Source organism: Ornithodoros turicata, chromosome 4 (assembly GCF_037126465.1).
Source record: "Ornithodoros turicata isolate Travis chromosome 4, ASM3712646v1, whole genome shotgun sequence".
NCBI lineage: Eukaryota > Metazoa > Arthropoda > Arachnida > Ixodida > Argasidae > Ornithodoros > Ornithodoros turicata.
The window spans coordinates 43334557-43352616 of record NC_088204.1 but is presented as its reverse complement, the minus strand read 5'-3'; the positions used below and the strand labels follow the sequence as shown (position 1 = coordinate 43352616).

The window sequence follows — 18060 nt, the reverse complement described above, 5'->3', positions numbered from 1 at the left end:
GCGTGGAATATGTGGAATATCCTTCCAATCGGTCACAAGACATTCCTTAGAAGACGACATGACCAATGGTGTCGTCTGCTATACTTCCGCTCCAATTCCCGATATCTCGGCGCGGTGCGAATGCTCAAGATAAGACGCAGTAGATGTCCCGTCAGCAACTTTTTACTTTTCCTTCCACAACATGTCTGTAGAATATTCTGCGGGGATGTCCCTCGTGTGAATACACGGTTATATTGCCTAAAAACACCATGAATTAATTCAGATGGCACTCGGATTAAGTTGAATAGAATCTGGATCTTTTCAAATAGCGGCCGGATAAAATTGAATGGCGCTTGAATTATTTCAGATGACACCTGGACTAATTCAGATGGCACTTGGACTGAAATGGACGGGAAAACCTGTAGAGTAGGTCGCGACACCGCCAGTTTGGTAAGGGAAGTGGTAAGGGAAATGCATCACATGGCTTCCATATGCCGAGGTACGTTGATACAGGTCTCCTCGTTCACCCGTTCGCTGAACACAATCACGGCTAAGCCTATCACGAGCAGCCACCCACCGCCTCCTCGTCCATCAAGGCAGATTACAAACACTTACGCCAGTGTGACGGAACCAACAGGCACGAGGAGACAGTTACCCTCATCAGCCTCTGAAGATATGCCTTCTCTGGGACTCTTCTCAGCGGTATTCACTGCCCTTAAGGCAATTGTCTCTGCTCTTCCTGGTGCGTCGCAACTGCGCGAGGTCCAAGCGCTTCTGGCACTGGAGGCATTATCTTCGCATCAGCATGACGGCACTGTATAGAAAGGCCATGGCAATGCAGTGGAATACTCAAAGCCTGCGTAACAAGCTCCCTGATTTTAAATTACATCTACAACAGTACAAGTTCCCTTTCCTAGCTATATGCGAACACGGCATGGATTCAACCCATCGCGTCAATGTCTACACAATCTATCGATCTCATCAATTCCCTGAGAGCAGAACAGCGCTATACGTTCGCAATGACTTCGTTGCTGCGGAAATCGGGTCAGTTTGTCATCGCTCTTATGATTACGTCACCTGCAGGATCCGCCTTGGCCCCATGCTGTTAACGGTCGTCAGTATCTATATCCGTCCCGCGGTACACGTCCCGTTGAGTGACCTCGAACGCTTACTTGGTACTCTGGAAGCCCCAGCGCTTGTGCTGGGTGACTTCAATGCACATAACTCGGCCTGGGGAAGCCGCAGGACGGACGGTATGGGAAGATGGTCTTTGGAGGCAATGGAGAATAATAACATGTGCCTGCTGAACAACCGCGAGCTCACTTACATGCGATCCCCAACGTCACTCGATCGTCAACGTCAACGTCAACGGACCTCTCGTGGCGCTCGACCGACATAATTCGCCACTTGTCGTGCTCTACGGACGTCGACACTAGAGGTAGCGATCATTTTCCTCTATATATTTTGCACGACAGAGTGCCCCTCTCAGCAACTACTGGACTGATTCCTTTCATAAACTGGATACTTTTTCGTGCGGGCCTCAGAACATCTGTGCATACCGGTATGTCCCCAGAGGCTCTATCTCAAACAATTACCCGCGGTATTCAGGAAGCGGTGGTCCTGTCTAAAAGGGTAACAGGCCATGTCGGTCATTCCCCAGCAATTAACCACCTTAGAGAATTACGTCGCCGAGCAGAAAGAACGGCTCGTCGGACAGGGCAACTTACGGACATTGTGGAATACCGCTGGATGAAAGCTGAAGTAACACGAGAACTTAAGAAAGAGGACAGGAACCGTTGGCGTAAGTTTTGCCACCACCTTTCACCGTTTGATCCGGCCACGAAGATCTGGCGGACAATCCGATCTCTGAAGGAGGCGCCCCCTCAAAAGAATCCTCTCGCGGACTTGGCTATCGTTAAGGGTGTAGACGAAAACACGCTAGCGACGGTCTTCTGTGTGGTACTAAGGTACTGGTACTAACGACTCCGGCGGCTGCCTCGACCACGCCGCTACACCGCAGTTTTGTCCACAGTTTGACAGCTGAACTTCACCAAGACTGGCCCCGTCCCCCGGAAGTTATGGACCGCGACTTCACACTAATTGAGCTGAAGGCAGCGTTGAAGCTTGTGAACGCCGGCTCGTCCCCTGGACCCGATAAAATCACCTATGCCGCCCTGCGAAACCTTGACGGGCGGTCACTTCAAGCTCTCCTTCATATGTATAATACGTCTTGGCAACAAGGATCTTTACCACATACTTGGAAGGAGGCATTGGTTGTTCCCATCCGGAAACCAGGCAAGTCCCCCAATTGCCCTATCCTCCTTTCGCCCTGTGAGCCTGACAAGCTGTATGGGGAAACTGATGGAGAGAATGGTTTTGCATCGCCTCGACTGGTGGCTCGAAAAACAACGTGCGTTTCCTAACGAAATGGCTAGATTTCGTCGCCTCCGAAGCTCCACGGATCCAGTTCTCGACCTAGTATCTACAGTTCAACATGCTCGTGCCCATCGACGGATCGTCCTATCGGTTTTCCTCGACATGAAGCGCGCATATGATATCGTCCTCGCACATTTGTGTGCTGCACCCCTTGCGCTCGTTTGGGGTATCCGGTCGGCCCTTCATCTGGCTTCAAGACTTCCTTACGGACCGAACTGTCGCTGTCCGTACGTCGCAAGACCAAAGCCCTCAGTATCCTGTTCCACAAGGAGTCCCCCAAGGAAGCATTCTCAGCCCGACACTCTTTAACGTGGTGATGGCCGGCCTACAATCAGTAATTCCTCGTAAAGTGTCGTTTTCCGTGTATGCAGATGACGTCGGCCTTTCGACAGTAGGAAAATCACGCCCAGCCATATAGCGCCGCCTGCAGCTCCCTGTAAATAATATCCATACGTACCTCACGCACCTTGGGAAGCACTTTTCACCCGAAAAGTGTGTCGAGCTCCCTTTCACGCGCAAAGCTATGGCCAATTTCCCTCTTTGACTTGGTAGAAAGAAGCTTGAGCCGGTACGCTTCCACCGCTTCTTTGGCGTGGTAATCGACTCGGACTTGCGCTGGGCTCGGCACATTAAGCACCTTGAAACTAAAGTGCAGCGATGGCTCCCCGCAATTCCACATCTTTCTGGCTCAGGATGGGGCTGTGATCAGCGTTCCCTGCTCGCGGTTCAAGCGGAATTGGTGAGGGCGACTGTGTTTTACAGCCTTCCTATTATGCACAGAATATCAACAACTTCATTAAATACACTTCGGTCCCTGTTTGCTCGAAGCCTTCGTCGATGCCTCGGAGTTCCAAGAATGGCTGAAACACGGCAAGTACTGGCTGAAGCTGGTGAGCTCCCGATTGAGGTTCTCCGTGACCGTGAAACGGCTTGGCACTTCCTCCGTTTGCGTGCTCACGTTCCCCACCACCCTCTCCTCAGAAAAATTCGATACCGCCCTGAAACCGACTTCTATCGAGTAGCGCAGAGGACACGCCAGACTCTCACTGGCTTCATAAGGCCACTAAGGACACTATAGCGCCGAAAGCCCCCTGGTCTCTACCGATACCGCCCACTTTTGTACGCCTTCCAAACCTTCTGGATAGAAGAGATCAGGTTCCCTCTCAAGTCCTCCGAGCCCATTTTCATGCTCTGGTAGCCGAGAAGTTTTCTACGTTTACGGCGGCATATACCGATGGCGCATCCCGAAACAACGAGTCCGCCTCAGCATTCGTCATACCATCCGAAGGCGTCACGGAAGGCGTGCACGGAAGACGCCTTTCACATCTAACCTCCTGCACAGCTGCGGAACTCGCTGGTTTTACGCCGCATGTGTGTTTCGCGTGTTACTCGCACATCGCTGGTTTTACACCGCGGGAGTCTTCACAGACTCCAAATCTGAACTTCAAGCAATGGGAAATTCCGGCATACGAGTCCCATCTACACCAGTCGTCACAGATGTGTTAATGGCTTACCACACTATCTACGCAGCAGGCCACAGGCTAGTTCTCCAGTGGGTTCCAGCCCATCGTGGTGTCGTGGGGAACGAGCAGGCCGACAGCGCCGCAGATGCAGCACTCTCGTATCGGAAACGGACCAGTATTGTTGTGCTGAGAGGAGACCGCCGTTCAATTCTGCGACGCCTAGTGACACCCCTGGCTTCCCGCCAATGGACAACCGACACTCTTCCCCCCTCTATGTTGAGCAGAGTTGATCCAACGCTGGCTTTCTGCATGCCACGAAACACCTCTCGTCAAGATGCTGCATTAATCCACCGAATGCGCCTCGATGTGGCCTTTACAGCTCAGTGGCGTTACCGCTTGAGGCAAGTTGACTCTCCCACCTGCTGCCACTGTAGTGTTCTTGAGGATATGGAGCATATTCTTCTTCATTGCCCCCACTACCAACCTGCCGGAACCACACTCTCCGTGTCTCTTCCTCAGCTGGACTCTCGCCCCTTTTCCCTATCGAAATTGCTTGGTCCCTGGCCTAATCCAGCATAGCAACGCTCTGCGCTTAAAGCTCTTCTGATGTTTCTGAACACCATCGCACTTCGCTCGTTATTGTGAAGGGGCTCGTTATTTATTCCCCACATTCCCACCAGCAATGGGGTAGAGTATCGCCTGTGGCGATGAACCTCCCCACTCTCCAAAGCCAAGAATAAAGTTGTTGTTGTTAGAGGTATCCGAGAGGGCGAGGACTTCACACTTGGCCAGTAACGGGTCAGTCGCCGTGTCGGTAAGATGTGCACTGGGGCTCTGCACGATAAGGGCGTGAATGTTGGCGCTCTCTCTGGCCCGCTGCACCATCGTTTCGGAAATCTCGAGACCAGTAGTTAGTTTTTGGGCGATTTCATCTCAGTTCAGGCAAGCCGGTCCCCTTTGGTCCTCCGATTTCGTTGATCCCTTTTTATGCTAAAGTCACACCTCTATGACGAACAGTGCCACTAGTCCGAAACTTGAGATCGCAGCAGTTGCCGAGAAAAAAATTGACAAGCGTGCCTGTGTGGCGTCGTGCGCTTCACAGAATCTTCCTCAGGTGGTACTTTGAGGCCGTCTCGTCCGCACCACGAACACGCTAGAGGAGCGCGAATTTTTTTGCTCGTTCTACACATGCCGGACTAGCACTTCATTTAAAAAAACGGGCATTTCCTCTCACGAACTGCGCTATAAAAAATCGCGAAAACGCTCGTGAGCGCGATTTTACGCACATTTTAAACTTTTATTGCGGAAGAAGTACGCATGGTAGAATTACGAACTCTGCACCAAATGAAAGATAATTAATTGCTCTTTCCAACGACGTATTACGCATAAATCTGAGTGCTATGCTACACTCCATTTCATCACCTGTTGTGCCTGTGATGAGATTTCGTGCCATATCGTATTTCGACTACGGACAGGCTGCAAAGAAGAAACTTTGGTATCAGGTTGCGTGACGCGGATGCTATATTCTCTTTCACCCAAACTTTGTGCCCGCGTCCCATCGCCTTTGCCGGATGTACATACGGATTATAAGTAATAAGCAAATCCGCACTGGGGACACCAGACGCCAGACTTCCTAACAAAAATGACCTTGCTGCGGTGTGGTCGGTAACATCTCATTACGGCCGAAGTCTCATTACGGCCGGAGGTAGTCTCATTACGGCCGAAGATGTCTCATAACGGCCCAAAAGAAAAAAGAAGCATCCACCATATTAGTTGTGTATATACTGTGTTTTATGCTTCCCAAAATGTGTCCGAGGCGGTGTGCCCCCATGGCTTGTGTCACACACAATGGTTCATGCACACAATATTGCGACAGTGTTTCATGCATCCCTCGTGAAAAATGTTTTTATTGTCATATGTGTCTCACGATATTGGTATGTGTTACGCCATTTTCTCTCAGTATTCAAGCAACATCCTACTCGTTGGTTCTCTGAGCAAACTGTGTGTGTGTGTGTTTTCAAAAGTTACTCCACAAGGGAGCCCACTGGGAGCTCCAGGAGCCACATGACCTATGACCATGATCTTCTCCCCCACTAGCTGCCTTCTACAATTTACGTCCACCTGAAAATTAAAAAAAGTACGTAAGGCACTGAACAAAATGACATATGCTCTTGTTTGATGATGACCATAAGGCATATGCTGTGAAGCAGACTTTTTTTCCATATATTCAAAACTTATTCAAGAATTATGGACAACAATGACAATTACGTCATAATGATGCAGCTGCATAGCGAGGAAAATATTTCAGGAGGTGTTTTATGAGGCTGGACATGGGGTGGAGGAGTCCCCCTCGTCAGTGCTTTATCCAGACCCCCCTACACCCCCTAACTTTTTTGCCTGTACACCCCCTACAGGGGGTGCCCTTGCGATTTCAGCTTCAGATACGTCTGTAATGATATGTTAAGCTGTAATGACGTAACTAAAACGATGACCTCCCCCACAATTTTTTCCAACACCCCTCTCGTGCTTGGGATTCTGGATAAACCACTGCCCCTTCTTCATTTTCGTGGGGCACTACATTAGAGCTTATGCCACTGCACTGATGTCACAATGTTATAAGTGTGTGTCACTCTGGGCATTCGGAATTCCTCTAAGCTACAATATGTAAATTCAGAATATCCGAAGGGTAAGCATCAGATGTTACCTGCAGGCTTCATGCTGAAACGCGTGTACGCAAAACACTTCCGCCGTGGTGGGCGACGTGGTTAGTGTAATCATACACGCAAGACAATTGCGGGGACATGGAGTAGTGGCAGCAACCTGAAAACGATACATTTTCTTGTTATATATGAGTAATCAAAAATATACGTTCCCACATGTTTGGTTTTGTCGTTTGTAGGAAGCGCTACTAAGGGAACAGCACTTGGTTGGTCACATGCAAGCCACAATGCGAGAGGTGCCGATATTACGATTACGCGATCAAAAATTAAAAGTCTAGAACCATGCACACTTCCCCATGCAACTACTTCCCCAGCGTCGTGAGACATGACACCCATGACATGACATCATGTATTCACGTATAGTGTAATGTGAAATGATATGCAGGGATGAAAAAGATGCCAACGTACCTGTAATTCAGTGTCTCATAAGTTTGCTTCGTTTCGCCATGATGCTCACCGCACATTGCTGCACATTTCGCAAGCGTCACGCAATCCCACGTGACCTCTTTTTGATCAGTGAAAATAACTGGCGTCATGGACGTGCATGTTCATCTCAGCGCTAATCAGGTTTTGCGTGCTATAGAAGGAGGGGCGATCAATACTCTTCCTTTCGTGTTTCGATATCTTATTATATATACTCTCACGCTCTCACTTCGGAAGGTGTCTAGCAACGTTGGGTATCTCGTTTCTTGTGTTAAGCTCCATTCATCCATCCATCCATGTGTTAGCGATCAGTTGTAGTTTACGACGCAATAATATTATCTATCGATTTGTTGTGCTGTAACGTGCAAATTAGCGGACTTAAGCGGCACTTTATTTTCCGTCGTTGTCTTTCGAGCAGCGCGTATTGTTCCGGTGAAAATTGAGTTGAATGAATCGTCATAGTCCCAACGTATATCGCGCTGTGTTGACCAAGACCGAGAACAAAGAATTCTGGTGAGTTATGCTTTCGTAGACTGTCTGGCTTAGCAGTGTCTTATTCACACATAGTTGCATTCTCATACGAGTAATTTGACTGAATCAAAACAGCCGAAGTGCCTGTAATAGATGTAGGTGGGTATGTGTTAGTAGATTTGCACCGTTTGTGGTTCGTTGCGCGTTTAGGAACAACAAATTCATTCGAAGTTAAGACACCGATAATGCCGCACCGTACAGCAGCATTTATCATTGTGAGCCATATTTAATTTTTTTAAATTTGTCGTCATATTTGTTCAAAAATAAAAGCACAAGTCGGCATACTTGATCTCCTCGAATTGCTTACCGCGAACATCTGCAAATGTTGCGCAGGCTTTTGCACTGTACTAAGCGCAAAAGCGTATCTGATTACAATAAATATTTCAAGAGGAAGTCATTTAAGTACATTGTTATTTATAGCTATTTTCCATTTCAGTCATGTTATGTGGGTACGCGAAGGATTCCGAAAAGAAACAACAACATGGCTAACAGGATGTTGCTGCCCAGGGAGTCTTGGCTGAAGAGGTGAGCTGTTAAGATTACCAATTGTATTATACGGTTCTGTTGTGAAGTGAAAAATTGTGCACTACTTTTATAAGAAGAAACGAGAAAAGGAAAGTCATGCATGCATCATTTCATGAATTGTAATGTATCACTGTTTCATATTCACATGTTTCCATTAAGTGAATGAACTAATGCAACAAAATTCGTCTCATGGTTATGCATTGTGTTTACCTGGAAGTCATATTTTTTCATTTTTTTTGCCTAGATGAAGGTTTATGTTAGCCTTGTATGAAATAACAGACACATATCAACATGTATGCAGCTTGTGCACATTAAAACTAGTCATGTAGAGTCAAATGCCTGTCTTTTTTTAAATATTCTAGTCTATTCACGGTTGCTCTTTGCTTATTGCAGGTCTACTCATTCCAGAAGCAAGAATTGTACAATTGTAAAGCGAATGGAAATAAACTGACGTCGACTGAGATAGGTGTTCTTTCTTGGCCAATGACTGTATGATGTCTCCAAAAAACGTCACAAAAAAGCCGATGTTCATCTAGGTCTCCACAAGCAGCTAAATCCACCTAGTAGCCTGCTGCTTCAGAGCAGCATCAACACTACCTTTGGGGTGTACACATTACACAATATGCTGCATTGTGCTATGGTATGATAACATACTGATTGTCACACAATATGTTTATATATGTGATAAAGGCCCTAAGGGCCCACTGCATGGCTTATACCCTCTGGAATGTATATCCATACCTGGCAGCAACATTGCATGTCAATGCACGTTACAATACACATTTTGACTTTTGGCCGTTATGAGACATCTTCGGCCGTAATGAGACTACCTTCGGCGTATTGAGACTTTCGGCCGTATTGAGGCATCGGCCGTAATGAGACTTCGGCCGTAATGAGATACAATCGTGTGGACAGGTTCATTTGGTCGCCGTGTGTGGCCAAGGACAATAATGCACGGACCTGCCGTCGACGATGCAGCGGTTGAGTGAGGTGTCTGAATAACTCCTGGTTCGTCAGCGTTGGAAGTCGTCTCCATGGCTCGGAACATTTATAGCGAGGAACGTGTGTTTTGTGCCGACTATGCACGTCGACATCGGAAAATAATTCTTCGCCAGAGTGGATTCACAACTGTGTCAATCCTTGACATCGGCGGCGCTGAAGGCGCTTCTCGACCCTGAGCGACGTGATGAAGTCAGCGGTGAGGACCAACTATGTAAGAATTGTGCTGCGTACTTTCGTTCAGCAATTAGTGATCTATCGCAGTCCTCGCCCGTTGCTCTATCTGACACAGACTATGTTCAGAGCGAGGACATTATTGAAGAAATTAATAAGAGTATTTCGACGGCAAATATCGACGTAACTCCGCTGCGGCAGCCGGCGCCTCTCAAAAGGAAACAAATGCCGTATGCGTCACGGAAACGGAGAGAAGTTGGCGACGCATTGAGCAGCTCAATAAGCCGCAGAATACGTGATGCATATGACGTAGACGAACCGACCACCTCCGGAACAGACTGCACGAGATGTTCTAGCCTTTTGCGCAACATCAGGACCGCTTATCAGAAGTGCACCTCCAATCAAGAAAGATGCCAGATTCATTTCATTTCATTTATTGGAAACATTTGTAGGAATCTGTACATCAGAGGGTGGCCAAAAAGCAGCAAAAAAGATGCTTGACTAGGGCACGACCCTTTGTCACTCATCAGTGATAGTTATATCAGAAATCTAACCAAAGAGAAAACATATAAAGGAACATAAACACGAAATGCAGGCACTGCACATAGGAGACAACAATTCAGCATAATCAACTACACAATGTACCACGTATGCTTCGTGTTCTTACGCTTCTGTTTACGCTTCGTGTTCTTACGCTTCTTCCGGAAAACATGACGAAAAAAGAAATAGTAGGACTGATCCCGGATGCAACGAAATATGTGATAGAAAAATCAAAAAGTCTGAGAGGGAAACAGGGCGTGTGGGCGATGCCGGACAAGTATGGCGGGCATCCTGTCAGCGAGAACGGCGTACAGGTTGCACTCCGGTACTATCTTGAAGACGAAAAGGACTGTTCTGTCTCAAGTCCAAACAAAAAAGACGTAATTCATGTCACCAGAGACGGGAAGCGAGTCGCTGTTGCAAAGCGCTTTATGACTCGTTCAATACTGTAAACGGTTAGCCTGCTCAAGAGCGCTCATCCGGACATCAATATAGGACTGACGAAGTTCTACACACTTCGGCCTAAGTGGGTTCGCACAGTCCCACGTCCGAAACAGTGCGTGTGTTTGTACTGCGCAAACTTTGATTTGATAATCGCGACCATAAACAGTGCGTCATCCATCCAGTTAAGCAGAGACCAACTGAATGCGATCTCTGTATGTCCTGAGCCACAAAGGACATGTTTTTTGCAGTTGTTGTTGAGTGTCGCAGTTGTCAAGGGGCCAAACGGGTCAACCTACAGAAGCTAAGGATCGAGCGTGCCGACGACGTTGATATGGCTCTCTGGGAATCTGGTGACCTCAATAGGGAGACGCTAAAGGCATCGGTATTCCTGAAGGCGGTCAAGAAATGTGCTGCTCTGTACACCAAGCATGAATATATATACAACATACAAAGAAGCGCCATTTGGAACGAGAAGGCCTTCGTGGATCCAAGACTTGTCTTCATGCACTTTGATTTTGCAGAAAACTGGAGAGTCAATTTCTCAAGTGAGGTCCAAGGGCGTTATTGGAAGACGGATCAACTATCCCTATTCATCCCTATCTATGTCTTCGACAAAAAGTTTCGCAACAGTGAGTGACGACATATCTCACGATACTGCACATGCCCTTCTTGCCCTCCAAAACATAACCGAGGCTATAGAAGACATCCTGCCCGTGTTTTCCCATGTGATATACGTGTCCGACGGTGCAGCAGCGCACTTTAAGAACAGGTACCAGCTCTATGAAATGGGGTAAAACAACTTGTTGCTGCGATGGATTTTTTCTGCCAGTGGCCATGGAAAAAATGTGTGCGATGGGGTCGGGGGCTCTTTGAAACATATCGCAAGCTTGCATAACTTGCGATGTCCACCTGCTGAAGCTAGTCAAACCGCTGAAGATTTTGTGTGCGCTCTCAAAAAGAAGGAACACGCCACGGAACTGCTGCACATTCCGTCGGCTCAGGTTGCAGCCTTTCGAAATTCAAAAAAGGATGAATGGGAACTGGTTCGGCCAGTGGCAGGGATCCGTTCATCCCATGCGTGGTACAAAGCATCTGAAAGTCATGCAGTATCTGGAGTTCAGCTAGCAAGAACCGCCGAGGACATGTTTGAACCTCGGTCATAGCTGATTTGTTTTCAGCCCGTCGAACGATCAGCACACTACGTCGGGCTGGTGATGTTTTCGAGAATGTACATACAAATCTATGTTTTCCAACAGAATCAGTTTGTGATGCCGCTCACACATAGGTAACATTTGTTCCCGATTCCGCTTTCAGAGCTGTGTTTTGTATTTAAAATGTATGTATGGCTCTTTCATGCACCGTAACTATATCTTACTCTTGTTTTAGTGCCTTTCGTAAATTCCCTCTAAAGGTGAGCAATAGCAAAGCCAGTCACCAAATAAACCACTTTACCGGCTTGCAATGTTGTATTATTCCTGTACTTCAATGCGTATCAATGCATTAGGCCAGCTGCCCTGCTTCAAGGTAGTTAAATACGGACCACATCTCAAGCGCCTGTCAACAGAAAACAAAAGATTTGAACGAAAGTTGCAACCGTCGGGCCGCGTTGTACCTGCTCTCCTCATGCACGTAACATGATAGGAACGTTTGTTCTTTGCACCCTGTCCTTAGTCGAAATACGATATGGCACGAAATGTCCATCTCAGGCACAGGAGATGATGAAAGCCAGGTTCCCTTCGTCGACGATCAGTGCAAACGCCGGAGGGTGGCCGGAGTTGGAACCGCATGGCCGTGTTGTACCTGCTCTCCTTATGCGCGCTGGCATTTCGGTTCTAAACTTTTGGAACACACAAATTTTACACCATTGGAAAGGTAATATAATCAGGATTCCATGCAATTTTTTTTTGCCAAAATTAAAGGTGGGGTTTTTGAGGAATTGACCTACGAACTTCGCGTATTTTCAAGGAGGGAGCATGGTTCGTCTCATTCTACCTATTCTCCAGCAACACTCACATTTATGCGTAATACGTCGTTGGAAAGAGCAATTAATTATCTTTCATTTGGTGCAGAGTTCGTAATTCTACCATGCGTACTTCTTCTGTAATAAAAGTTTAAAATGTGCGCAAAATCGCGCTCACGAGCGTTTTCGCGATTTTTTATAGAAGAGTTCGTGAGAGGAAATGCCCGTTTTTTTAAATTATGTGGTAGTCCGGCATCTGTAGAACGCGCAAAAAAATTCGCGCTTTTCTAGCGCGTTCGTGGTGCGGGCGAGACGGCCTCAAAGTACCACCCGAGGAAGATTCTGTGAAGCGCACGACGCCACCCAGGCACGCTCGTCAATTTTTTTCTCTGCAAGTGCTGCGATCTCCAGTTTCGGACCAGTGACACTGTTCATCATAGCGGTGTAGCTTTAGCATAAAAAAGAATCGACGAAATCGGAGGACCGAAGGGGACCAGCTTGCCTGAACTGAGATGAAATCGCCCTTTTTCGTTGTCTAGCGCGCGGCCCCCTTACATTGTAGATGAAGTTGCTGCTCTTGGTTGTTTTCGCGAGACATTCTCACCCACAAGGGCTTGGCTACTCAAGTAAGGCTAGTAAGGCAAGTTGGATAACCTCTCCTGAACAAATTTCCGTAACGAAACAAACAATACTTTGAGGACACGAGCGGTAGTGCTCGGGGAAGAGGGCAGTGGGTTGGAAGGGAAGGGCAGGAGCTGTTAACTTATTCATTGATATGCAGCATGTGTTCTTATAACCGTCCTTGAGGGTCGACGACCTTGAAAGAGTTCGTAAGACCACAATTGACGAGCTTCCGACGATGAAGGTCGCCAAGGGGATAGACAACCACCTCTAGTTTGGGTTCAGATGTGCCAGTAGGCTTCATAGCTTGCTGCATTCTGCGCCTTGCATTCGCTTGCATCGCCTGCTTAGCTTGCCGCGTACTGTGCAAACGCGCTTTGCGTTGGTCTGAAGTCTTTGTCGTACACAGTTGTCGGAGAGGCTAGGTACACTTTTCGCCGGAACTGGATAAGTTCCTCCGCAGAAAACTGCTAGCGCCGGCGTCCGTGGTGTGACATCTAAAAGCGTGCAATCTCTCAAACCGATTTTGTAGCTGCGCTTGAACACGTATGGGAATTTTCACTCCAAAATCACGCATGGTTCCTAGGCCGACCGGTCTGGCCGCAGCCCCAGGTAATACAGCAGCGTACAAGTTAACGAACAACAACATATGTTTATTTGCTTACATGCAATACATGCTTCAGCCATGCAGTGTCCTCTGTCTGCTCTGTACAATTCTGCTGTTGAGAATGGACTACTAGCTTCTTCAACTATGTGTTGTCTCTTCTTTTCTCTCTGCTTCGTGCTGCTGTCACTGCCGCATTTAATGGCTCCGCTCCCCATCAGTCCCCACGACGGAGTTTTTCCACATTTCGTGGCCACGTTTGTGATCGCCTGGGAACATTTCGGCGTTATCACCACACACGTGATCTCCTAGCATCAACCAATGAGCGCAGGTCTTAAGCTGTGACATTCCTTACCTCAAGAAAACGCAGTGGGTTCGCTCATCAATGTTATCGCATTTAAAACGTGTTTCAGTGGCGAATAAGTAAAAATTTCCGTCCAGTAAATTCCCAAATTTTTCTGAAAGTTGTGCCTGGCAGCAAGATTCAGTCCTCCTATGGGAATCAGCAGTATACGTTGGATAGTAAAGTCTACTGTTGACATATACACTTTGCGTTATGTCTGGATGAGTTGTCCCGTTTCTGAATTGTGAAGTCGTCACGTGTCTGGACTTGCAGAACGACGGATTCCACAAACTGCACCCACAGCAAACTGCTTCAGTTACTCTTTTTAGCAGTCGGTAGGGATCGTGCAGTATTTGCAACCGTCTTTTATATGCACAATGCGGGAATGCACAGAAAATGACTAAGTTGCAGTGGGCCCAGGCTGCACAGCTAGAACAGTCCATGTTTGCTTCTCGTCTAGCTTTTGATATGCACTTCCAAGAGAAGTTGTGTTGGGTACTTGCCCACAGTAAACAATAAAAAGGGTACACACATGAGACGAATTATTCCAGCCTGTACGAGAACCTGCCCCACTATCAAGTCATCTGAATATAGTCCAATTGCCGGGAGTAGACATCTTTACTAGTTTGAACCGCACCGGCTTTCAACAAACATAACAAAATACAGTTAACGTTTCGGGTCCCATATTTATTTATTTATATACCCGATTTATATACCGATTCATATTTATGGGACCCGAATGGGACCCGAAACGTTAACTGTATTTTGTTATGTTTGTTGAAAGCCGGTGCGGTTCAAACTAGTAAAGATATCAAGTCATGTAGTCATACTTGACAACTTCCGCACGGAGTAGCTTTTGTATGCTACGTTTGTACCTGACCCTTGTTCAATACATGCAGTATGTAGCCAAGAGATCCAACTCCATCTCAGCAGCGGATTCAACGGTCTGACATACGTACTTTTGTCACATAAAAATTTATTTAAAAAATGCCATAGCTCTCTCCTTTCTACCGGTCTCTCCTTTTCTACACTGTTCCCCGAAATATTTTCGGCATTGCGAGTCCACTTTCTTTCCCAGCGCAGCAGCTCGTACAAAGATCACTCGCCAAGCTAGACAAAAAAGAAAAAAGAAAAATTAAAATCCGTAGAAACCGACAAGGCTCACAAGTATCTTGAACTTCGAGGACGCACGTAGGTTCAGGTGCGTTGATTATAGCCGTTACCCATTCTGATGCGGGGTGCAGTCGGGTTACGTCTAGAACGTAACCCGAAACCTCGCTCGTGACGTGACATTTTTGTAGAGTCACGGACACCAGCTCGCTATGCACATATGTGTACACTTAAAAATAGGTTCATCTTAAAGCAGCAGTCATCACGTTGCCCGCAATTGTGAGGCCAAAAATAGCAAGCTCTTTATACCACCACATTTAGAAAACAAGAAGGGAAGAAACAGCTTACGAATGAGGATCGTAGCCAAATTAATATTCAACACAATGTTGGCGATAACTATTTGCTGGTTACAGCTTGATCATGTTGTGATATGCGCACGCTGCGTTCACTTCAAATGGAAGGGGTCACAAGAAGCTTCTTTTCAACATGGACGAACTTCATCCCAAACTTGCTCCATCTTCGTGCGCGCAGTTTGGCGACGAGAATAGCTCCCGGAGACTGGAAGGGGCACTCAATTCGGGTGAATAATACCCAGTGTTGTACCCGTTACCGAAATATGGTATCGCGATACCGATACTCGTTACTTGAGTAAAAGGTGTCGAAATACCTATATCGATACTTCTATTTTAAAGTAACGGAGTACCACTACCGTTACTAAAAAAAGTAACGCGATACTTTGCGCGATTCTTTTGTCTGAAATACGAAGATGATGCAACATAGAAATATCGCTTACGTGAACAATTTTGCAGTAAAAAGACCGCATATTTCATATGTATAGCTCGGACACGTTATGCTTGACTGATTCTTGACTGGTTGACAATAGCTGGTTCTCGAAGTCGTCTTCTGCCACCCTTGCATGCCGTGGTCTCTCCAGCAGTTGATAGAGGCCAGTGTGACGTTGGTCTCATAGGCCCACACATACCGTGGAGTCTAATGACCAAGGAATCCTATCCGAAGTTAACAATGACACAGTATATGTGAGCGTGGCTCAGTCGCGACACGGCAGCTTAGTAGTTGAATCGAGAGCGGACAGTCAAAGACTTGACCTCTGTTTGTTGACCTCAACTCTTTTGTTGAACACAGCGTGATTATTACATTTTACTTCAACATTGAACATGTGTTTGGTATAATTCCATAATTCCGGTTACGGGAGCATGTAGGCGTGTCCGCAGGCTTCTTGTCGTGCGCTAGGCGGACCATTGACAATGAATAAGAGGGAGAAATATGGTCGGTGAAGCAATGGGGGGGCACTAAAAGGTATCGGCATCGGTAACGATACAGAAATCGCGTTACCACCAGTTTGTAACGGAAATGCTTTTCCGACGCCGATTTAAAAAAAAAAGTATCGCGATACGCACACCGATACCGATAAAGTATCGATTACTGTAACGGCGAAACGTACAACACTGATAATACCACGGGCAGGCATAAGGCAGGCACTTATGACTCCCGCACAGTCATTTCCCGCCCAGCTTTCCCGTTTCCTCACTAAAGCTTACTCAGTTCCAGTTCAGCTCTCGATGTTGAGTTGATCGGCCACATTGAACATGAGTGAGTTTTGCCAAGTAAACAGTTAGATTGTGATATATCCGTCGAGAATGTCACATTCCTCCGTGTAGCAGCTGGAGGCGCTTTGGCCATGAGACCGCGTTTGCGCGTGGTCCATTGAAGCCACTCTAACTGTTTAGGGTAAACAGATTGGCTTAATTGTGAAGGATTCACTTAGTGGACCTCGTCCGGCTGATCTGCATAGCGCCCGCGAAGGTTGGTAGTATTTCGTAGGCGGAATCTCCGTTTGTTGACTTATGCTGAGCTCATTCGCCATATTCAGCATGAGTCCGCATGCTCGTGGATGAATCTTGCTGTGTGTTTTCCCTCAAAAGCCGCTTATGCCATTTTTGTGGAATCTATTTACACTTCCCTGAAACGATTCTTTCTGAGATGGACAGTAACAGTAGATCTATATTGTGCCATGGAATGTCACAACATGGCTTTATAAAGTGGCTCCATTAATCTTAATTGTGATATCTAAATTAAATTGGGCTTAAATTAGCCTACTTGAACCCAAATAATATAAATTAGTCATTTCTGCTTACTTATTTTGACGAAATGTTTCAGGTGTAATCGCACTACCGACGTGCTGAAACAAGTGCCAAGGAGGTCGACATGCACTATGGTGTCTCCAAGAGAGTGAAAGATAGTGACTGTGGAAAAAAGCATTCACGCAAAACGTCTCTTTCCTATGTGAGTGAGCCATTCCTCCTGACACACCAAGAAGTCTACAATTGAAGTCTACAACAAAGGCTTGTTGATGAATAAAGCTTGTAGAAGGTGGAGTTTCCTATGACCACGTTTTTGAAAATTCTCTGAATCACGTAAGGAGTAATTTCAAACAGGCAAATAAATGACTAACGTACTACCTCCCTGCACAGCTTCTGTGTACTCAGTAATCGCTTCTTCCAGTGCCAACGTTTTACGCACATAACGTTTGTGCATAGTTAGAAAGTGTACCTGCATGAGTCAATCCTGTCATTTCAGTTAAACCTTGTGTGCAATGCACAAATTCATCCAGTGTGCAGTAGTGCTCCAGCGAACGTTTCATGCGTACGGCGGTTCAGCTACCCACATATTTATTTATTTATTTATTTATGGCAATACCTCACGTGCCTTCAGGGGGCGTTGTGTGAGGGGGGAGGTAACATCAACAAATATACACAACAGGAGAAGCAAAACACACAAGAAAAAATTGTGAAATCATTTTGAGTTAGAAATACGAGATGACGATAAGGAAATTATATACCAATACTGGCAGCTAGCTCGCTGCGAAAAACTAAAAGGTCGGAGTTGGCTACGATAGACTGGGGGAGGTTGTTCCAAGCAATGATGGTTTTGGGGAAGAAGGAAAATTGGAAACGGGATGTACGACATGCAATGTGATCGATTTTATATGACAGAGTACATCGCAGGTCCAGTGTCTAGCTCTGCAAAAAGCATTGAACGGAGGCAGCCAAGCGTGCGCTGAACACACTTTGCCGTCTTCCAATGCTGCCATTCATATTGGGAATCGGGAGGGTACTCATCTGTTTGCAATAAGGACAGCGGTTGCACGGAAAAGGCTAGAGCCAGTA

The 18060-nt window shown here is 46.7% G+C and overlaps 1 protein-coding gene across 4 annotated transcripts in view; it reads left to right on the top strand.

The window, feature by feature from the left end:
* Nucleotides 1–17268, top strand: part of LOC135393063 (uncharacterized) — a 58439-nt gene extending 41171 nt beyond the window's left edge. For 2 of the 4 annotated variants that reach the window (XM_064623635.1, XM_064623636.1), the window contains one exon: nucleotides 17051–17133. In XM_064623635.1, coding sequence (XP_064479705.1) covers nucleotides 17051–17056 — 6 coding nt within the window. In that variant the 3' untranslated portion in view covers nucleotides 17057–17133. Of the gene's footprint in view, nucleotides 1–17050 lie in introns of all 4 variants that reach the window. The other 2 variants (XM_064623637.1, XM_064623640.1) reach the window with 2 other exon arrangements.
* The last annotated feature ends 792 nt before the right edge of the window (nucleotides 17269–18060 follow it).